This window comes from Panicum virgatum, chromosome 8N (genome assembly GCF_016808335.1).
Source record: "Panicum virgatum strain AP13 chromosome 8N, P.virgatum_v5, whole genome shotgun sequence".
Lineage (NCBI taxonomy): Eukaryota > Viridiplantae > Streptophyta > Magnoliopsida > Poales > Poaceae > Panicum > Panicum virgatum.
Genome location: NC_053152.1, coordinates 44,887,181 through 44,910,705, shown reverse-complemented (window position 1 = coordinate 44,910,705; position 23,525 = coordinate 44,887,181). Strand labels below are relative to the sequence as shown.

Sequence of the window (23,525 nt, the reverse complement as noted above, 5' to 3'; positions counted from 1 at the left end):
TATTATTTTATATTATTATTTATATAAAAATATTATCCACGATAATTGTCACTATATATTCATATATGATGGAAGAGATAAAAATACTAATTAAAAAAAATAGTTCAACTAAATATATATCGAAAGTATATGGAGATGCGATGATAATGATAGAGGTCAAGGTCTTGGCTGGGTCAAGGTCAAGGTCTGGCCCATCGTCCTCCGTTCATTTGATTGCGACTGCTGCCGGTGGGAGGACCGGAGGACGGAGAGCCCGATGGTACGCAGGGGACGCAAATAATGGACGAGAGAGAGATACAGCCGTGATGGTACCAGGGTTTTATTTCCCAACCGGAAACCGGTTACCGCCGCCCTCCGATACCGGTTTACCGGACCGATTAGGCCGGTAACCGGTGGAAACCGGTTGAATTCAAATTCAAATTCAAATAAATTCAAATTTTCCCGTGCAACCGGTTCCGACCGGTTTACCGGCCGGTTTTACCGGTTTACCGGTCGGTTTGACCGGTTTGAAATTCAAACGCTCCCGTGCAACCGGTTTACCGGCCGGTTTTACCGGTTTACCGACCGGTTTGACCGGTTTACCGGCCGGTTTGACCGGTTTGATCGGTGGGCCTTCATGGGCCGGCCCATTTTTTTTCTTTTTCTTTTTTGATTTAACTTTAAATTCTCACAAACTATACTAAATGAATGAATTTTTGAGAAAATTTGACACCATTAGATTCATCACACCTTGAAGTATTTTTAAGAATTTTTTGAGAATTTTTCATTTTTTGAATTCAAATTTAAAATTTGAATTTTGGCCGGTTGGGTACCGGCCGGAACCGGAACCGGACCGGACCGGTTTGACCGGTAACCGGTCAAACCGGACCGGTTCCCACCGGTTAGGTTAACCTTGGATGGTACGCAGGGGACGCAAATAATGGACGAGAGAGAGATACAGCCATTGGATTCCTGCTGGTCCTGTCCTACACCTAAGGCAATTCCTGCAGGTCCAGGATGAATTCCGCGTCCTGTCGTGTGCCCGCTGGAGGTGAAGGGTGTGTTTACCTGGAGAGCGAGGTAGAATGGAATGGTTCTATTCTAGTAATTAGGAATGTGATGGTTCTATACTATGTGTTTGGTTAGAGAGATGGAACAGTTCCGTTTCTTGTTTGGTTAGAGGTATGAGCCTGAATCTGTTATTAGACCGTTAAAAACCGTTAGTGGGGCCCATCTGTCAGTCGCACTATTCCACTGCCTCTCTCTCCCTGATCCCCTCTTCTTCCTCTCTCCCTCTCTCGTCGATCCTCTGCGCCGCTGGTGTCGGCCGTGCCTCGCCCGAGCTCCGCTGGCGGCCGCCCTCACCCGGGCCCGAGCTCTGCCGGCGGACGCCCTTACCCCTCGCGCCGCCTGGCTCCGCCCCTAGCGCTGCCGGACCCCGCGCTTCGCCTCCGCCCTAGCTCCTCCATGGTCGCACTCCGCCCGCGCTCCTCGTCGGCCACGCTCCGCCCGAGCTCCGCCGGCGGCCACACCCCGCCCTAGCTCCGGCGGCGGACGCGCTCCCTCTGCCCAAGCTCGCGGGGAACAGAGGAATGCGGGGAGAAGAAGCGCCTCACCGTGTCAGCCACGCTCCGCCCGAGCACCGCTGGCGGCCGCACTCGCCCCGGCCTGAGCTCCGTCGGCGGACGCGCTCCACCTGAGCTCGTGGGGAGTAGAGGAACGCGGGAAAAAAGCGCCTCGCCGTGTCGGGAGCAACGGTGTTTACGGGAGCGAACTGGTTCGATGATTTTGGAGGAGCGGGCTCATCCCGCATATTGAGTGAATATTCGCTCGCGGGGTCTGCTCCGCTCATCCGTCCGCAAACCAAATTGAGGATGGAGCCGCTCCATCCCATCCGGCTCTCCAACCAGACACACCCCAAAGGTCTTGCCCGGGTACCCATGGATCTGACGGGGGCAACTTGCACGCGTCAGTAATAATGGAATAGAGAAGGATATAAGAGCGTTTGTATTTAGAAATATTTAATCTTACACCCCTAAATCTTTGTACCCCGGTTGGTGCAGTTCTGATCACATTTGAAAGGAATGAAAAGGGGGTAACTGGTGGAGCAGCAAAATACTCATGTGTTTTTTTTTCTTCAGGTTTAAGCATCACAATGAGGCAACAAGTATTTGATTTGCCAACTCCGTCAGTGGACAACCGGAGAAGAAAGGGATAGGAGAGGATGGCGTAGTTTTCTCAGTCTTGTCATGCTAAACAGAACCTGCAAGCTTGATGCGCCAAGCTATTGCAATTGCATTTTTATGTGGGCCAGTCCACGCGAACTGATGCCATTACATCGCAATCTCAATCCACAATCTAACAAAGATAGGAGATTAAGGGGAAGGAAATGATAACTTGGTGGAACAAGAAAGCAAGATATACTTACTCCTAAAGTAGCTAGCTCTGTTGATCTATGTACTAATTAATCCAAGTACCCGTACTTATAAAAGTCTTCTATTCTGCTTCTAATCTCACCAGTTTTACACGTACAGTTCTACGGAATTCGTGTTCTAGCAGTTAGCAGAGTGATATCTATCTTACTATTACTAATTGAAGGTTTTTATGGAGCCTTCACATGAAGCCACTTAGGATCCTACATGGACATTCTAAAAAATATATAGAAATCCTATAATTTTTCATAAAAATCAGAAATATCCAGCCATCAATCCAACAATTCTTATTATGATAACCATTAGATCTGTTATCTTCCCTAATAAATTACCCATCTCTACTATTACGAAAATAGACTAAAATGACCCTTTAAATATGTATCTCAATTACCGGACTCTGCCATTATAAAAAATCTAAAATGATCCCTTAATTTTTGTGTAAATTACCCTCTATACTATTATAAAAATAATACAAATACCCTCTAAATTTGCATATAAATTATCCAATTATGTCATTATTACTACAAATTAAATTCCTCTTAAATCTGAATCTAAATTATATAATTATAATAAAATATTAAAGTGTGCTAATATAAATTTTAAATTACTATTTCTATCATTATTAATATATTATTTATATTATTATTTATATAAAAATAATACTCACGATATATGTCACCATATATTCATTTATGATGGAAAATATAAGAATACCCATTCGCAAACAAATAGTTCAACTATATGGAGGCGTGATACAAAATGAAATTTATTGTAACTAGATAATGATAAATATATATTAGAGTATGTGTTAGAATATTTAATAGATGAGAAAATGTGTGAGATAGATAATTATAATTATTGACCTCATCATATATTGATTCTAATTAGCCAGCGCGGGAGCACTGATTGATTGACTAGTAGAATATTGAATTATGGCCCTGTTTGGGGGAGCTGTTGCTTCTCCAAAAGCGCTTTCCCAGGAAGCCCAACTTGCTTTTCGAGGAAGCAGCTTTTTGGAGAAGCAAAGCAGCCTGTTTGGCGTCCGCTCTTTTGGAGAAGCGAGGTCTCCTCCCTCCTTCCTTCTCGGCGGCCTCCGCCACCATCACTGTGCTCGCCCTCCTCCGTCGCCCTGCTTGCATCCCACCCGACATGCTCGCCGGCGCCCGAGCTCTACCTGATGCACGCTACCCCTACCGCGCCCTGGATCTGGAGGCGGGCGGTGACCTCGAGGGAGGGGGAGAGGAGGCCATCGACGGCTGATTTCCCCGGTCGCGCGGGTCGCCGGCGGTGGGGTGATGGGCGGCGACGGATTTGGGGGCGGCGACCTCGAGGGAGGCGGAGAGGAGGTCACCGGCGGTCGATTTTCCCGGCCACGCGGGTCGCCGGCGATGGGGCAGTGGGCGGCGACGGATCTGGGGACAGCGACCTTGAGGGAGGGGGAGAGGAGGCCACCGGCGGTCGATTTCCCCGACAGCGTGGGTTGCTGGCGGTGGGGCGGCGGGTGGCCGGCAGGAAGAAGGTGAGGGGCGGTGCGTGCATGCGGGCTGGAAGAGGATGGAGGGAAAAAGCTTGGGAAGCAGCGCGCGGCGTGCTTCTTGCTTTTCAGTGCAACCACGAGCTTCTAGAGCTTTTCGCCGCTGGGAGAAGCGACCCGGTTTGGGAGAGCTTATAGCTTTTGGAGCATCCTGGAGAAGCAAAAGCTGCTAAAAGCCCCCCACTCCGCTGCCGGCAGCCCCCGCGGCCGGCCCCAAGTCCGCGCCCGCGGTGCGCCTGCTCCGTCGCCGTGCTGGATCAGATCTGTAGTTGACTGGCTGTTCATTTTATTGAGTCCTGCGTCTCATTTCTCTTGCAGCACAGCGCTTGCTCCATAGTCCAGAGGCAAGGCAAGCCCACTGCTCCGGCGACCTCGCATCCCTGTTCGTTTCTGGCCCTGGCAACTCTGTTTCCGCCCGTGTAAGCTCTCCCATCTCTTCACTAACCTGTTAGCTATTTCTTCACTCTTCCTTCTGTGCATCCATTGACTGCTTGGTAGCTTGTAAGATCTGTTTCTTATCTCGGCTGTAATAATGCAATTCACTAATTTACCTCGTATTTACTCGAGCAGGTTTGTTTCTCCAGCCGCATCACTGTCGTTCGCTCTTCACTCACTTCCATTGCTCCTCTGCTCAACCACATATCCATCCATACTACTACAAAAAAGAATCCAAAAAAAACACACCATAAAAGAAAAAAAACAGTAGTCTTCTCTAGCTTCTTATTGTTTACCTAGTATTCCATTCCTTGTGTTTACTCTTACATTTTGCCCATTTTTTTCTGCCCCCTCCTTGTCGGTTCGCACCCTTCGTCATCATTCATTCATCGTCTTAATCCCCTACGAGGGCAAAGAGAAGTAGAAAACAAAAAAAAATATCTGAGTTTTTGCTTATTTCCCTTCATTTCCATATCTAGATCTCTGTAAACTTCCAGACATCTCGTGCCAGTACCAATTTATTTCATCTGTTCTTTTCATCTGCCACACTTTCATCATCCAACATCTCTTCACTTGCATAAGCGCGGGGCAACACAAATACTTCAGATCCATGGCGGATGTGCCACTGGCCGGCTTACGGTGGGTGGCTTCGCCGATCGTCAAGAAGCTCCTCGCTGAGGCTTCAACATACCTGGGCGTGGAGCCGTGGACATGGCGCGTGAGCTCCAAGAACTGGAGACCACCATCCTTCCACAGTTTGATCTGGTGATTGAAGCGGCCGAGAAGAGCCGCAACAGAGACAAGCTGAAGGCATGGCTCCAACAGCTCAAAAAAGCCTTCTATGACGCCGAAGACTTGTTGGACGAGCATGAGTACAACCTTCTCAAACGCAGGGCCAAGAGCGGGCAGGATTCCTCACTGGAGAAGAAATCAACTATTCTTCGTGCTACAATGAGCAGGGCACGGAACTTGCTCCCTGAGAACAGAAGGCTGATTAGTAAGCTGAAGGAACTCAAGGCCATCCTGGCGGAAGCCAAGCACTTCCGTGAACTTCTTGGCCTACCCGCTGGTACTACTGCAGGATGCTCCACCGTACCAACAACCGTTGTTACTCCTGCCCCAACGACATCACTTCCCCCTTCAGAGGTATTCGGTCGTGACACAGAACGCGATCTTATAGTGGATCTTCTCACCAAGACGCCTGCTGCAGAATCAAGTCAAGCTAGCTACTCGGGCTTGGCCATTATTGGGGTCGGAGGCATGGGGAAGTCAACCTTGGCACAGTATGTCTACAATGACAAGAGGATACAAGAACATTTTGATGTCAAGATGTGGGTCTGCATCTCGCGCAAGCTCGATCTACGTCGTCACACACGGGAGATCATCGAGTCTGCATCAAAAGAGGAGTGCCCACGTGTTGATAATCTTGACACTCTTCACTGCAAATTAAGGGACATACTGAAAATGTCAAAGAAATTCCTTCTCGTGCTGGATGACGTATGGTTCGAGGACTCTGACAATGTGACAGATTGGGAGCAGCTTCTAGCTCCTCTGATTTCCCAGCAGGCGGGGAGCAAAGTTTTGATAACTTCTCGACGAGACACATTTCCTGCTGCTCTTAGATGCAAACAAGTCATTCCCTTGGAAAATATGAAACATGCTGAGTTCCTGGCACTCTTGAAACATCATGCCTTCTCTGGAGCAGAAATCGAAGACCAGCTGTTGCGCATGAAGCTGGAACAAATCGCAGAGGATATTGCTAAAAGGCTTGGACAATCTCCTCTGGTAGCAAAAGTTATGGGTTCCCGGTTGAGCAGGAAAAAGGATGTTACTGAATGGAAAGCTGTTCTTAAGATCGGAGAGGATTTGAGTGAGCCCAGGAGAGCTCTGATGTGGAGTTTTGAGAAGTTAGATCCACCTGTGCAGAGGTGCTTTCTATATTGCAGCTTATTTCCAAAAGGTCACCAGTTTAGAATAGATGAGATGGTTCACCTTTGGGTGGCAGAGGGCCTTGTTGATTCGTGCAAGCTGTGGGACCGAAGCCGGCGACCAGAGGGGGGTGAATGGGAGCCGATCAAAATTTCTTCGAAATTCAAATCGTCGGCCTATGTCCCAAAATCACCGAAGCCCTCAAGCGTTCTGACCGAAGTTTTGGAGTAGCTATTGAAAAGCTAAACCAACACAGAAGGCCTCGAACGAGCGAGTGAAAACCCAAGGCAATTCGGAAGTGATTCGGGAAAATCAGCCAATCTGATCAGCCTGGACCGGTCTGACCGGTGCACTGGACTGGTCTGACCGGTCGGGGCTGTGCAAAAGAGAGCAGACCGGTCTGACCGGTCTTGCCTACCGGTCTGACCGGTGGCACCCAGAAAACCCCCGAAAACTTAGATTCAAACGGTGAATCTCAATCAAACGATCACAAAAACCGATGAAACTTGGGGGATTGCTTCGCCCCTACCCCGTGGACATATCCCTAAAAGATCTCGTCCCAAAGATCAACGAATATTGAGAATTATGGGGGAGATCAAAAGGGATTGGGGTTTTCTCGAACACTCAAGAACTCGAATTCGAACACGCCAGTGATTTCAGAGGGTTTAGGTCAGAGTTGTGAGCACGGGAATCACAGCAAAGAACTCATGGACTCCTCGCAATCAAGTGCACCAAAAACGAAATCGAAATTTCATCAAACAAGGCACAAAACGAGGAGATGGATTGATTCAAATCGCCCAGACGGCACGAGGAGGTTAGGGCCTCCTTTCCCAATCAAATCCACAAGAGTTCTCACACAAACAACATTCAAATCTACCCTAAAGAGATGAACTGAGGAAGAGGAACACAGGGGCGGCGGCCTGGGGAAACAGAGAATTCACGGACGAGTTACAAAAGCCGCCATTAACCTAACACAAGTGAAGGGGTATTTATACCCGCGGGACCGGTCAGACCGGTACGCTAGACCGGTCAGACCGGTTGGTTAGACCGGTCAGACCGGTGCCAGGGACCGGTCAGACCGGTTGGCCTGCAGCACCCCCTGTACAACGATCTCATCCGACGGCCGAGGTTCTTTCTTCGAAACGAAGTCTTCAAAGCGATGCCGCCGTCTTGATGAAGATCCAGTCCGCGGTTTTGGAGGGTCCACGAAACCCGGGTAGGTGGCCGGTTTTGAGAAAACCGCCAAAACCTCACGCGCGGTAAGATTCCTGCCTCCGCGCCGTGGCCCTAGACGTCGTTCCCGCCTCGGCCTTCTGACGGCCCTAGACGCCGCCCGACGCCCGTCACCTCCTCGCCCGCAGCGAGGCCCTAGACGCCGTCGACGCCCGTCGCCTCCGTCAGTCCCGAGACCGACGCCCGTGCCTCCACGACTCGGCGTCTTCAACCGCCGTCCGCCTCCTTGGTTTTGTGGCGCAAACCAAGAAACCTGCCTTCCGTCGCCGCTTGCGCCCTCGATCCAGGAGTGGACGCCACAGCTGCCGCCCGGTCCGAGCTCCGGTCCCGGCTGCCCTTCACCGCCGTCCACCGCACGGTCCATCGGCCACAGCACCTCCACGACAGCTCCCCGTCGACACTCGACGCCCGTGTACCTGCAATCCAAAGACCAAGCGCACGATCACACCGCACGGTTGACAATTCACTCATCACAAGCAGGATAGAGTACTCAACATTCCTCAATCTCCCCCTTGATGAGTGCATTGTCAACACACCACAAACGAACCAAGAGAAGTGAAACCAAAGAAGAACAAAGAAGCACGAAAGAGAAGAACTCAAGCAAGTGACAAAAAGCTCAGAAAGGCAAGAACAGTCACTTACTCAAGCAAAGATCGATCCCCTAAGACAAGGGCAACGGCTCGACGCAATCGATCAAAAGCCAAAACATGACTCCTCAAAGACAGAGGTAACGCTCGACGCAGTCATGCAAGCAGCAGAGGGAAAACGAGAAAACCAGGAGCCAAAACCAAAGCAGAAACTCCCCAAGCAAAGTTTTTCCCTCTCACAAGTGCAACTCTCCCAAAATGATGCACTCTCAAAGCCCTGTGCACAACAAGTTTTTCAAAAATCAAACAAGTCTCCCCCTTGTTCGATCACTTCTCTCAAAATTCTCCCCCTTGTTGGCACATGCACACATCAAGCCTAAAAAGACCTAAAGCTCCCCCTGAAGCAAAAACTCCCCCTGAACAGATGCTATGCCATGAATGCAATGCAGGAGGTGTAAGTGAAAGCATTCAGGGATACAAGGATATAAGCAACATCTAGTCACAAGCATGTGTGCATCCATAAACAGGACCTGCATCTAGCTCAACAGGGTATATCAAATCAGTCTAGAGCTAGGCAAGTTCAGTTTAGGAGAAATAAAAGCATCACCCATGATCTAGTACTAGCAAGTAGGAAATGGAAAGCAGTGCTACTCAAACTCATACAGGTGAGCCAAAACAGCCAAAATAAGTTGCCAACATTCCTTTTTCAATCAACTTTATCTCAATCAATTCTTAATGCCAGGGGTTGAAAGCTTGTCATGCTTCACTTAGCAACGAGGCCAAGCCTATGCCAAAAGACAATCAGAAGCTTAAAGCACTCGTTTCAGTCATGCACAGCCTTGCCCGGGTTCTCACAAGTGCAAAGTGAGCCGTCCCGAAAGCTCGATCAGTGCGACAAGCAATCCCACCTGGATCTTTTCAATCCATTTCAAGAACAGTTCAAGTAATTTTATCAGATTTAGATCATTTCAAGTGTGAATTGCTGAACAGAAGGCTATACTAGCATGAATAAGATAGCAAAGCACATCAACACGCCCTAACATGCTAGTAGCCAAAACAGGGTGATCATGTTTTCAGATTTTCAAAACAAAATAGCTTATCTCAGATGATGTCATATACACAATGGAGCAAGCTATACATGATCAAGTTTATCAACTCACACTAGCAGGCACTAGAAGATCATAGCAATGTATTCAAGAATGCTAGTGCAAGTGAGACAATGCAAAATGCAAACATGTACAATACATATGCACAATGCAACTACCAAACCTACAAAGCGAAGAGAAGCAACACAAAGACCTACCAAGCTAACCAAAACAAAAGTCAGCGATCAAAAGGGGTAGCAAACCCCAAGCTCCCCTCGCAAGCGAGCAAAGGTGTCCTGCTCTAGCGGTTTGGTGAGGATATCTGCAGTTTGCCTCTCTGAAGGGACATGGATCAAGTCTATGTGTCCTCTCTCATGGTTGTCTCGCAGGAAATGGAATCGGATGTCTATGTGCTTGGTTCTGGAGTGTAGGACAGGGTTCTTTGCAATGCTAATGGCTGACATGTTGTCTACAAAGATGGGAACCCTACCGAAACTCAAGCCATAATCCTGCAAGGTTTGTTTCATCCAAAGTATCTGGGAGCAGCAGCTAGCAGCGGCAACATACTCAGTTTCTGTGGAAGAAAGCCCTACGCTAGCCTGCTTGCGAGAGGACCAAGACACCAAAGATGTACCGAGAAATTGACAAGTGCCGGATGTCGACTTGCGATCCAACCAACACCCACCGAAATCGGCATCAGAAAAGCCCACCAAAACCAGAGAAGAATCCGCAGAATACCAAAGACCAAATTCAGGGGTGAATTTCAGATACCTGAAAATGCGTTTCACCACCTGCCTGTGGGAGGTGCGCGGCGAAGCCTGATACCGCGCGCAGAGGCAGACGCCGAACTGGATGTCCGGTCGCGTCGTCGTCAGGTACAGGAGCGAGCCGATCATGCTCCTGTACTCCTTCTGGTCCACCGCCTCACCGTCCAAGTCCTCATCAAGCGCCGTAGCTGTGCTGATCGGAGTCGGCTGAGGAGACAAGTCACTCATGTCGAACTTCCGCAGCAAGTCTCTAGTGTACTTGGCTTGATGGACAAAAGTGCCCTGAGGAGTTTGCTTGATCTGTAGCCCGAGGAAGAACTGCAACTCACCCATCATGCTCATCTCGAACTCCCTGGACATCTGCTCAGAAAACTTGGAGACAAGAGCGTGAGAAGAGCCACCAAAGATAATATCATCCACGTATATCTGAACCAAAAGGAAATCAGTACCAGATCGCATGAGGAACAAAGTTTTATCCACACATTCCATTTTAAAACCCTGAGCCAGCAAAAAGATTTTCAATCTATCATACCAAGCTCTAGGTGCCTGTTTCAAACCGTAAAGAGCTTTCTGGAGTTTATAAACACGGTTTGGAAACTTTGGATTTTTGAAACCAGGGGGTTGCTTCACATAAACCTCTTCTTCGATAAAACCATTCAAGAAGGCAGATTTAACATCCATTTGGAAAACCTTAAAACCCTTGGAAGCAGCAAATGCAAAAAAGATTCGAATAGCCTCCAAACGAGCAACATGAGCAAAGGTTTCCTCAAAATCAATACCCTCTTTTTGGCAAAACCCCTGGGCAACAAGACGAGCCTTGTTTCGAACAACCAAACCATCCTCACCCTGCTTGTTTTTGAAAACCCACTTCGTTCCGATGGGATTACAAGCAGGTGGAGGCTCGATTAAGACCCAAACTTGGTTTCTTTCAAAATTTTCAAGTTCCTCATGCATGGCATTGACCCAATTAGAATCAGAAAGAGCGTGTCCAATATCTTTGGGCTCAAAAGAAGCAACAAACGTTGAATGAGCAAAGCCAGCGATACTTGTTACCTTGGACCTGGTGACTCGCTCGTTGAGATCACCTAGCATCTGTTGAGGTGGATGGCGACGCTGAATATGTCGCGGTGCTTCCCGTGTCGAAGTCGCCTCCTCCTCAACCAAAGCTGGTGCCTCCTCAGGTGCAGCTAGTGTAGCCTGAGTCACCTCCTCGAACAGCCCCCGGGAAGTAGATGTAGTCGGATCGGGGCCGTCGTCGTCGTCCGAGCTCGTAGCAGAGATAGCTGGGTCCACAACACGCGTGGTAGCCTCAGCCTCGCCATCTGCAGCTTCTTCCTCCTCATCTTCAAAGATGGAGGTGCTGAGCTCATCATCTCCTGCAACTTCAAAGACAGAAGAATTGCACGGTGCAGTCTCGTCGAAGGTGACTTCACAAGTCTCTCTGACGATGTTAGTATCAATAATCAGCACACGATACGCTCTAGAGTGAGAAGCATAACCGAGAAAAATACCGTCAGACGAGCGAGACTCAAATTTATCAAGATTTCCATCTTTCAGCACAAAGCACCGGCAACCGAAAACTCTGAGATGGTCAACACAGGGCTGGCGTCCAAACCGCAACTCATAAGAAGTCCTGTGCATGAAAGCACGCAAGAAAATGTGGTTGGACACGTAACAAGCGGTGTTAACCGCCTCAGCCCAGTATTTGCGAGGAGTCCTATGCTCATCGAGCATCGTCCTCGCCATCTCAACCAGCGTCCGATTCTTCCGCTCTACAACTCCATTCTGCTGTGGAGTGTAGGGAGAAGAATACTGGTGTTCAAGACCTTGATCACTGCAAAAAGCGTCAAAACGAGCGTTTTTGAATTCTGTGCCATTATCACTGCGAATCGCTCGCATGGCCTGTGGTAGCTCGTTTTTCAACCTCAAGATTAAGTCTGGAACAAACTCAAAAGCCTCATCCTCGGATCTCATGAAAAAGACCCAAGAATAGCGAGAAAAGTCGTCCACAATCACAAGCACGTACCACTACCCACCAACAGACATCACCCTAGAAGGACCAACTGTGTCCATGTGTAGCAACTCTCCAGGGTGAGCGGTCATCACCTGATTAACAGGCGGATGAGAAGCGGCAATCATCTTCCCGTGGCGACACGGATGGCAAACAAGGTCCTTTTCAAACTTCAATTTGGGCAAGCCTCGGATCAGGCCAAGTGAGCTCAGTCTCGACAACAAATCGAAGCTCAAATGTCCTAGTCTCCTATGCCACTTCCACAAATCAGAAGAAGGACCAGCCATCAAGCAATGAGAAGGGCCAAAAGGAGTTCCAGAGAAGTCAACCAAGAAAACTCGATCGCGAGGTGTAATAAGGCAAACCAAATCTCCCCTGGAATCCAAAACATGCGAACAGCCCTCCTTGAAGCGAACCTCAAACCCCTCATCAAGAAGTTGCGAGACAGAGAGCAAATTAAAACCAAGATTCGAAACCAAAGCAACTTCTCTCAGGGTAAAACGATCAGAAACTCGAACAGCGCCAAGTCCACATACCTTTCCTCTTCCATTATCCCCGAACACAATGTACTCCTTTGAGCGCATCGGGGTGAGGCTGGAGAACCATTTGTCATTTCCGGTCATGTGGCGCGAACAACCGGAGTCCATGATCCACCTGTTCTCCAAGCCTCCGACCTGCACATCAGTAGTGAGACAAAGGGTGAGCAAATGTCTCAACATTGGGGTTAGCAAAGTGAGAAGCAAACCAGTGTCGAGCCATTTGCTCTACAGAAGGGTTAGCAAAACCAGACAAAGCGTATCCCTCGTCCCGTCTACCGCGTGACTGACGAACACCACCGCGAGGAAAGCGTGGAGCCTCAAAACCTCCTCCAAAGCCTCGGTCCCGTAGTCCATAGCCGTACTGAAAATGACCAGGAGCACGGCCGGCATAGCGACCACCCGCTGGAGCACGGTAACCACCACCGTCTCCCTGACCTCCACCTACACGGCGCGCCCTAGCAACTCGCCTATCACCACGCCGAGAAGGACCATGCACCCGAGCAGAGTACATGTCCGCGTTCCGTCTCTCCTGCTCTCGCCTCACAGCCCGCTTCCTCCTGAAGCAAAACTCCTCCAGGTGACCTTCCCTGTCACAGAACTCGCAGTGGTACCTCACCTCACGCTTGGGAGGTGGAGGCCTAGCCTGCGGACGGGGAGGAGCGGCCCTCTTCTTCTGGGCAACCTGGGCTGTGGCAGCAGGGAGCGTGTCGAGGGGGTTCCTCAGCACATTGGGCTTTGGAACCCAAACCTGCTTCTGCGGAGGTGCTTTCGGTGGTTCTTTAAGCACACCATCCGCGGGGTCAACAAGCGAAGGCTGCGTGCTCGTGCTAGCAGTGTTTCCAGCAGCCTTGCCAATCTTACCGTACAACCTGTCAAAGTGTGACTTCGTGTACGTGTAACCGACCCCAAACCCATCACCACGCTTGAACTGCTTGATCATCATGCCCAACTGTGGCTCACTAGCAGAAACCCAACTAAGAATCGCCCTAAGATAGGTATTCTCATTCTCCAGGTTGGCTTTCTCTACCGCAAGATTATCCAAATCAGAAATTAAACCAGGGCAAACAGAGCAGTCAATAGGTGGGCTAGACTCTATGACCTTAGTCTTTCCAAAAGACTTGATCAAAGCGTTCTTCTCCTCTAGCTCCAACCTAAGCGTGGGACAAAGCTTACAAGCACCAAGCAAAACTGGCCTAGACTTCATCTCCTCTAGCTCGCACACAACAATAGCAAACTTAGACTGCAATGAAGCTAGATCAGACTTAAAGATAGGACACTCCTCGCATTCAAGCACATCGCTAACAATAGGAGCATCCTTAACCAGTTCTAGTTCATGCTTGGCCTTAGCGAGCTCATGAGACACGTCAGCAAGCAAAATCTTAGCAACATCTAAGTTCGCGACGTTCTCATCATGCTTGGCACGGAGAGCAACAAGATCATTCATGTGAGATATGTAGCTAGCGCACTCATCCTCACTAGACTTCTCCCTAGCACAAGCCAGCTCAGCCCTAAGCTTTCTACGCTCTCTAGCTGCTTCCTTAAGCAGCCTTTTCTGGTTGTCGAGAGCGGTGTACAACTCCCTAACCTCTGTATCAAGCAGGTCGATCATGGAGTTTACCTCTGAATCGCTCTCGGATCCAGGAGAAGAGCCGGAGTGCGTCGGTGTAGCATGTCCACCCGAAGACGCACGAGCACCATTGGCTTCGCCCGCCATGGTGCAGAAGCTCTTGCGTCGACCGGCCGCCAAGCAAAGGCCGATGAAGCCGGTGGCTTCCTTGTCCCGCTTCTTCTTGTTATTGTCATCATCATCGGAGGTCGGTGAAGAAGAGCGGTCGGTGTCGGAGCTCTTGTCGAGGTCGCTGAGCTGCACCAGGAAGGTCTTCTCCTGCTTCTTGGCCTTGTACTGGAAGCGCTTCTTGAGTGACTCCTTGTCGAAGCGTCCTCCCCGGTCACGACTGCGGTGCTTGTGGCGCCGACGCTCCTTGTTGGAGCCTCCCTCGTCGCGGTCGCGGTGGCGGTAGTTGTCGAAGGAGTTGTTCTGGCCACCGCCGGACTTCTTGGGGCAATCGGCGATGAAGTGGTTCAGATCGCCGCAGTTGTAGCACCCGGGGTTCTTCTTCCTCTGCCTGTTGTGGTAGACATGCTGGAACTTGCTGATGAGAAGGCACAAGTCGTCGTCGCCCAGCGTCTCCAGCTGCTCTTCTGAAACAGAAGGCAAAGAGGCAAGAGAAAAGCCAAGAGCAGAGTTAGCGTAAGAGCTCGATCCACCTGGGCCAGTCACAAGAGCGACGCTCTGTAAGGATCGATGGACCAAGAGGGGGGGTGAATTGGGCCTTTTTCAAATTTCTAAGATAGTTAAAACAACCTTAACCTATGCAAAGCTAGTAAGGCTCAATTCACCAACCGGCTAAACAAAGCAAACTACACAAGCTAACTAAGAAAAGAAACTAAGCAAGGTAGAGCTAAGCTATGATCTCTAAGGTCAAGCACATGAAAGATTGCATGAAAGTAAGTGCTTGAAATGTGAGAGAGTGCAAGAGACAACCGGATTTTTTCCCGTGGTGTCGATGTGTTGGCACACACCCCTAGTCCACGTTGTGACACTCACTAAGAGTCTTGTCACCTCCCATGTCACCGAGACTTGGGCGCTCACTAAGAGTCTCCGTTCACCATCCCGGCGTGGTGGAGCTCAAGCCACGTACAATCTTCTTCTCCGGGCTCCTACAATCCTTGGCAAGCTCCGTGAGAAACACCCCGATCACCAAGATCGCCTAGGTGATGCCAATCACCAAGAGTAACAAGCTAAGGCCTTCACTTGAGCAAGAACCGATCACCAAGAACGGAAGCACACAAGCTTCTCTCTACTCAAGTCCTTAATCTTGCTTCTTGATTGATTGAATGAACAAATATGTGAAGGATGAAGCTCAAGGTGGCTCTTGACTATAGTATGAGTGTTTGGATGTTGCCTGGTGTCAAGAGTAGCAAAATGACCCATTGGAGGGGTATATATAGGCAGCTCACACGAATAGAGCCGTTGGAGAAAAGCTGCCAGAAAACTGCGTAGCGCCGGTTAATCCGACGTACCTCCAATAGTCAACGTCGGTTTAACCGGCGAATGTAAACTGCCCCTTCTGAAAACTAGCCGTTACAACTTGGGCAGATTAACCGACGTATCATCGGTTTAACCGGTGAGTGCAGTTGTCAACTGATCAACTTAAAAACCAAGTCTCTGGACAACTGCACCGACGTTAACTCAAACCTATTGTCGGTTTAACCGGTGAGTACAACTTCTGAAGTCCTTTGAAAAATCATCTCACTGGTCAATTGCACCGACGTCTTGATTCAAACAGCGTCGGTTAATCCGGTGTATAGAACTTGAATTGCCCTGGAAAAACCAACTCTGGACTAATCCACCGACGTTAATTTCAAACACGTCAGTTTAACTGGTGTATTGAATTGTCCAGACTCTGCTGACTTTGTTTAACCGACGTATAGAAAATTGAGAGCGTCGGTTAAACCGGTGTATAGACTTTTTCTGATTTTGTCTTTTCTGTTTTGAGTCTTGAATGAAATCCAAATATTCTTGAGATATAGTTTGAGAACCACTTATTTGAACTTCTAGAAACCTGAGTGACCATAGTGTGCATCCATTTTCAAATGACCATGTCCATGCTCAAGTTACTTAGCCTTAACCCCTCTTAATAGTGTGATCACTACAAAACTATAAAACCTATACTAACCTAAGTGTCCTTCTCAACCTTGTGACACTTAGGACTAGAAAGATCCTTAGCCTTGACATATATATTTGGATTGGATACCGAGATCGCCTTTTTGGATAACGAAATTAGGGGGCCTCTTTTGACATATGACCAAATGAGCGATAATGATCTATTAAGCTGCATAAACTCATTAGTCACAATAATGGTTGTCATTAATCACTGAAACATACCTTGAGGGCCTAGATGCTTACACGCTCTTGGAAGGAGGGGCACCATTGAGCTTGGCTCGTGTCTGGTTATCCACCTCCGTGGCCTTGAGCTTGCTAAAAAGCTCATTCACCGTCAGAGTCTCATAGCCAGCAGACTCAATGATGGTGTTCACCTTGAGATCCCACACAGAGCGATCAAGTGCGTAAAGCAACTTGAGGGCCTTCTCGTGCTCTGTGTACTCAAGGGCACCAGCAGATCTGTTCGCATTGACCTTGTTCACAATCGACTGAAAACGACTGAACATCAGGTCAATGCTCTCACTCGGCTCCTGTGTGAAGTTCTCGTACTCACGCCGGTGAGTCTCGAACAGTCTGGCCTTCACCTGAGGTGTACCCTCGTGGTAGTTCTCAAGGCACGTCCAAATTTTGTGGGCTTCCTGAAAACCCTGGACGCGTGAGAACTCTGCACGAGAAACGTCAGCGAACAAGGCATTGACGGCCTTGGTGTTAGCCTCGTGCTGGGTCACCTGAAGAGGCGTGGTCCGAACAGCCAGCACCTCGTAAAGCTGGTTCTTGGTAATCTCCCAGACCTCGGCTCCCATGCTCTGCAAGAAGGCTCTCATGCGAACCTTCCAGTAGGCATAGTCCTCGCCGGAAAACACCGGGATCTTACCAAGACTCGCCATGGTCGCCGAGTGGTTTTCGAACCGGTTAAGGTACTGAAACCCTCAACCAAGCTCTGATACCAATTGTGGGACTGAAACCGGCGACCAGAGGGGGGGGGGGGTGAATGGGAGCCGATCAAAATTTCTTCGAAATTCAAATCGTCGGCCTATGTCCCAAAATCACCGAAGCCCTCAAGCGTTCTGACCGAAGTTTTGGAGTAGCTATTGAAAAGCTAAACCAACACAGAAGGCCTCGAACGAGCGAGTGAAAACCCAAAGCAATTCGGAAGTGATTCGGGAAAATCAGCCAATCTGATCAGCCTGGACCGGTCTGACCGGTGCACTGGACTGGTCTGACCGGTCGGGGCTGTGCAAAAGAGAGCAGACCGGTCTGACCGGTCTTGCCTACCGGTCTGACCGGTGGCACTCAGAAAACCCCCGAAAACTTAGATTCAAACGGTGAATCTCGATCAAACGACCACGAAAACCGATGAAACTTGGGGGATTGCTTCGCCCCTACCCCGTGGACATATCCCCAAAAGATCTCGTCCCAAAGATCAACGAATCGTGAGAATTATGGGGGAGATCAAAAGGGATTGGGGTTTTCTCGAACACTCAAGAACTCGAATTCGAACACGCCAGTGATTCCAGAGGGTTTAGGTCAGAGTTGTGAGCACGGGAATCACAGTAAAGAACTCATGGACTCCTCGCAATCAAGTGCACCAAAAACGAAATCGAAATTTCATCAAACAAGGCACAAAACGAGGAGATGGATTGATTCAAATCGCCCAGTGGGCACGAGGAGGTTAGGGCCTCCTTTCCCAATCAAATCCACAAGAGTTCTCACACTAACAACATTCAAATCTACCCTAAAGAGATGAACTGAGGAAGAGGAACACAGGGGCGGCGGCCTGGGGAAACAGAGAATTCACGGACGAGTTACAAAAGCCGCCATTAACCTAACACAAGTGAAGGGGTATTTATACCCGCAGGACTGGTCAGACCGGTACGCTGGACCGGTCAGACCAGTTGGTTAGACCGGTCAGACCGGTGCCAGGGACCGGTCAGACCGGTTGGCCTGCAGCACCCCCTGTACAACGATCTCATCCGACGACCGAGGTTCTTTCTTCGAAACGAAGTCTTCTCCGCGATGCCGCCGTCTTGATGAAGATCCAGTCCGCGGTTTTGGAGGGTCTGCGAAACCCGGGTAGGTGGCCGGTTTTGAGAAAACCGCCAAAACCTCACGCGCGGGAAGATTCCCGCCTCCGCGCCGTGGCCCTAGACGCCGTTCCCACCTCGGCCTTCTGACGGCCCTAGACGCCGCCCGACGCCCATCACCTCCTCGCCCGCAGCGAGGCCCTAGACGCCGTCGACGCCCGTCGCCTCCGTCAGTCCCGAGACCGACGCCCGTGCCTCCACGACTCGGCGTCATCAACCGCCGTCCGCCTCCTTGGTTTTGTGGCGCAAACGAAGAAACCCGCCTTCCGTCGCCGCTTGCGCCCTCGATCCAGGAGTGGACGCCACAGCTGCCGCCCGGTCCGAGCTCCGGTCCCGGCTGCCCTTCACCGCCGTCCACCGCACGGTCCATCGGCCACAGCACCTCCACGACAGCTCCCCATCGACACTCGACGCCCGTGTACCTGCAATCCAAAGACCAAGCGCACGATCACACCGCACGGTTGACAATTCACTCATCACAAGCAGAATAGAGTACTCAACATTCCTCACAAGCCAAGGACAATGGAAGATATGGGGACTGATTACTTCAATGAGATGGTCTCTGTATCATTCTTTCAATTGGTTTCTAACAGATATTATGGTCCATGCTATATCTTGCATGATCTCCTTCATGATTTGGCAGAGTCACTCTCTAGAGAAGATTGCTTTAGATTGGAGGATGATGATGTGACAGAAATACCATGCACTGTTCGGCAACTATCTGTTCGAGTTGAGAGTATGGAAAAGCACAAGCAAATTATCTGCAAGCTACATCATTTACGCACTGTTATCTGCACCCACCCACTAATGGATGAAGCACACATTCTTTTTGATCAGATATTGCAAAACTGTGAGAAGTTGCGTGTACTATATTTGTCATTTTACAACAGCAACAAATTGCCTGAATCTGTTGGTAAGCTGAAGCACCTTCGATATTTGAACCTCATCAAAACTTCAGTTTCGGAATTGCCTAGATCAGTATGTACTCTTTACCACTTACAGTTACTTCAGTTAAATTGTGGAGTCAAGAGTTTGCCTGACAAACTCTGCAATTTAAGTAAGTTACGGCATCTTGAAGGGTACTATGATGATACAACACTTGAAGGGCCTCTTCCGCAAATTACCAACATGGGAAAGCTAACTTCACTCCAACACATTATTGAAGTTTCTGTGCAAAAGAAGGGATATGAGTTGCGACAATTGAGGGACTTGAATGAACTCGGTGGCAGTTTGCGTATCAGAAATATTGAGAATGTGACCACAAGGGATGAAGCTTCAGAGTCAAAGCTAGATCAGAAAAGTCGTCTTAAACGTTTGCAGCTTGTATGGAGTTGTGAGAATGACATGGATGCAGAGGATAGTTCACATTTGGATATCTTGGAAGGTCTCAAGCCACCGTGTCAACTGAATGGCCTCGAAATCAATGGTTACAAGTCTTTGTCATATCCGAGGTGGTTACAGGATGGTTCCTATTTTGAGAATTTGGAATCTTTTCGTCTTGCTGATTGCAGTGTTTTAGAAGGCCTACCACCTGAGCTCCTTTGGCATTGCTCTGAGCTGGACCTTACTGGTCTTCCGAAACTTAAGACATTATCTTGTCTGCCAGCGTGCCTAACAAGCTTATCAATTGTAAGGTGCCCACTGCTTATGTCATTATCTTGTCTGCCAGCGTGCCTAACAAGCTTATCAATTGTAAGGTGCCCACTGCTTATGTCATTATCTTGTCTGCCAGCGTGCCTAACAAGCTTATCAATTCGAAGGTGCCCACTGCTTATGTTCATCACAAAAAATGAGCTGGAACAGCCTGATCTGAGGGAAAACATAATGACCGAGCACCTGTCATCTAAACTTGCATGGATGTGGGAGTTGTATTCAGGACCAGATCTTAGAAGCACACTATCAGAAGAACACTCATCTCTAAAGCAGTTGGCGACAATGATGGATGATGATATATCAAATCATCTTCAAATTATTGAAGGTCCGCTAAATGATATATCAAATCATCTTCAAATGATGATATATCAAGTCATCGAGGCATGGCTATGTTGCCATGAGCAGAGGCAGGGCTGGCCCTGACTTTTTGGTGGCCCAGTGCGAAAAAAATAATGGAGGCCCCCATTAACTATAAAAATATAAAAAATCAAATTGGTAATCGGCATAACAAGTAGGTAGCAAATCGGCGATCTGTAGACAGCGGCGGCGTCTCGCGAGGATGTCAAGGAGGCACTGAAGCGTGTAGTTGGGCAGATGTTGGAGAAGTTGTCCATTGATTTTCCTCTATCAAATCAGGGCGCGGCTTTATTCCTCCAACTGGACAGAGATGCCACGCACAACAATATAGGTTACAAAATTTATGAGGGGGTCATGAGTCTGTTTGATACATAGACATAATAGTTATCCCTCACTTTTTAGCTCCAAATTATCCCACCTGTTTGGATGTATGAGGGATAATTTTAAGTTAAAGTGGATTATCTCTCCCAAAATTCTTAGCCCCTTCAAGAGGTGATAATGAGGCTAATTTAGTATGAACCCCACAAAAAATGTGAGTATACACACACACCTAGATATGGGAGTGAGAGAGAGGGTGGGCATTAGCCCATGGATCCAAACAACCTACCTTGAGCTAATGCTTAGCCTACCAATTTAAGACTAAATATTAGCTCTCAAAATTAGTCCTGGGCTAATGTTCCAAAGCCCATGCCAAATACTTAGATGATCCGAGTCTCTTTCAATATCTAAATGAGCTGGCTTATAAGCAAAGATGTTACTTATAACTTAACATGCCTCGTAACATAGAAATTTTTGGAGGCCCCTAATTTTTGGAGGCCCGGTGCGGTCGCACCGTCCGCACCCCCTCAGGGCCGGCCCCGAGCAGAGGATAAGACTCACCTACAGTAGGAATGTCGAGCTGCCACTGGTTCTACCATCAGGACTTTGTAAACTTGAGCTTTCTTCTTGCGTTGTTACAGATGGAGCTTTAGCTATTTGCCTTGGTGGCCTCACTTCACTGAGAAAGTTGTCACTAGATAATATTATGACTTTGACTGCGCTTCCGTCAGAAGAGGTGTTTCAGCATTTGACAAAGCTTGACTCTTTGTCCATCATAGACTGCTGGTGTCTCAGATCATTAGGGGGCTTAAGAGTTGCTACGTCTCTTTCCGATCTAAGATTATCTTGCTGCCCTTCTTTGGAGCTGGCACGTGGAGCAGAATTTTTGCCGTCCACACTTGGGAGAATCTACATATATAAATGTATGCTTGCGGCTGACACATTCATTAATGGCTTGCCACACCTGAAAGATCTTTTCATTCATAAGTGCAGAAGCTCCGCATCCTTATCGATTGGACATCTGACCTCACTCGAATCATTATCACTACAAGAGGTCCCTGATCTGTGCTTTCTCAAAGGTTCGTCTTCCCTGGAACTTGAGAGCTTAACTTTGTCGGATGTCCCAAAACTCTCTGCCGTCTCACAGTTCCGTGTCAAGGAAAAACTCACCATTAGTAGCTCCGTATTGCTCAACCAGATGGTCAAGGTTGAAGGTTTTACAGTCCCACCGTTTCTTTCTCTTCGCTTCTGCAAGGAGCCATCGGTTTCATTTGAAGAATCTGCAGATTTCTCGTCTGTCAAGATCCTGCAGTTATGGTTCTGTGAAATGAAGTCCCTGCCTAGAAATATGGAATGCTTCTCCAGTCTGGAGTGGCTCGGTTTCGATTCCTGTCCCAACATATCATCTTTACCAGACCTTCCATCCTCCCTCCAGCGCATAACCATATGGTTCTGTAAATTCTTGAAGGAGAGCTATCGAGAACCTGATGGAGAAAGCTGGCCAAAGATTGCCCATATCTGCCGGCGGAAGGATATCTGATGGAGAACTAAATATGGTGGAAAGGTAAAGGGTTAATGCTCCATCAAAGCATTCCCAATTTTTTTGTGACACATACTTTTCTGATATTTCAATACGTTGTTTTTCTAAACAGCAATCCGGAGGTATATTTCTCTTCTGTGCCGTATGTTACCCGTTCAAGCTCATCATCACCCAGTTCAAGTCAGAAGTCCGCCTGTGGCTGGTGCCGTTCTCTTAGTTCCCTGCCTCCCCGAATACCTCTTGCGTTGCCCTGCCACCCTCCGCAGCTCTTATTAAGGAGGAAATCGGCTTGAGGGAAGCAGCGTTGAGAGTGCCAAGTGCATCTTAGTTCTCATGTTTAGTTTCTTCTGCTCAGAGAGAGAGAGAGAGTCCTTTTGTTTTATGTAATATCAAACCTTTTGTTTTGGCAGTGCTCCTGCCGGTGTTAAAAAAAAAAACCCTCCGCAGCTCATGAGCAGCTGAGCGAGGGTCCAGTCCACTGATGGCTCATGAATGAGTCATGAGCCAGGGTCCTGTGACTCGTGTTGATTCTCTGTCTCCTCTCTCTTTTTCTGTTGCTCCTTCCCTACGAACAATTGCTGAGATGTGTCTGTAAGTCTGCAACTTGTTCTAGTATTGCTTTTGACTGCTCCTGTGATTGGTGTTTGGTACTTTCTGCGATCGTTCTGTCTGTATGGTATTTTTCACTTGGCCTTGAGCTCCACAAAATTTACTTTTTTTTTTCCTTTGAAAGTACGTCAGGCGCTTGTAGTCTAGTCTGTAGAAGATGGTGAGTACCGAGTTGAATAGGGTTGAAAACGGGACGGGAAAATTCCGTCCCGACCGGCACTGTTTACCGTCTAAATTAACCGTAAATCGTTCTCGTTGAAAAAACCGGAAAATAGGTGGGAACCGGAACGAATTCGGTTGGGTGTTTTTTCGACCGTATTCGCGGTTTCCGTTTTCATACGGGATAATTCCCGAATTTGTGTAACTGAATCTCCAATTCAGCTCACGGCCCATTATCCTCTGTTCCGCCTTCGGAGACCCCCACACCGTGCCTCTCCCATTCCCGATCCGATCCCTAGCCCCCGCCCGGCCACCCCTAGCTGCCGCCGCCGCCACACCCCGCCCTTGCTGCCGCCGGCCTCGTCGGCGCCGTCCGCCAGTCCGGCCCCGTCCATCGGCCTCGTCGGCGCCGTCCGCCGGTCCGGCGACGTCCGTCGGCCTCGGACCTCCCGCCATCCGCTGCCGTCGGCCTCGTCGCTCGTCGGCCCGCGCCCCAACTCCCAGTTCGCAGCTGCCAGGCGCCAGGCGGCCAGGTGCCAGCGCACTG

At 48.9% G+C, this 23,525-nt stretch overlaps 1 protein-coding gene across 1 annotated transcript; it reads left to right on the top strand.

Moving 5' to 3' along the window:
- The first annotated feature begins 4,052 nt into the window (after positions 1–4,052).
- Positions 4,053–22,842, top strand: LOC120685122 (putative disease resistance RPP13-like protein 1). The gene is made up of 4 exons (XM_039966956.1): positions 4,053–4,364; positions 4,516–6,410; positions 21,139–22,234; positions 22,323–22,842. Exons 2-3 carry the CDS (start codon positions 5,092–5,094, stop codon positions 22,208–22,210), a joined length of 2,391 nt encoding a protein of 796 aa, XP_039822890.1. The 5' UTR covers positions 4,053–4,364; positions 4,516–5,091; the 3' UTR covers positions 22,211–22,234; positions 22,323–22,842.
- Positions 22,843–23,525: the final 683 nt, after the last annotated feature.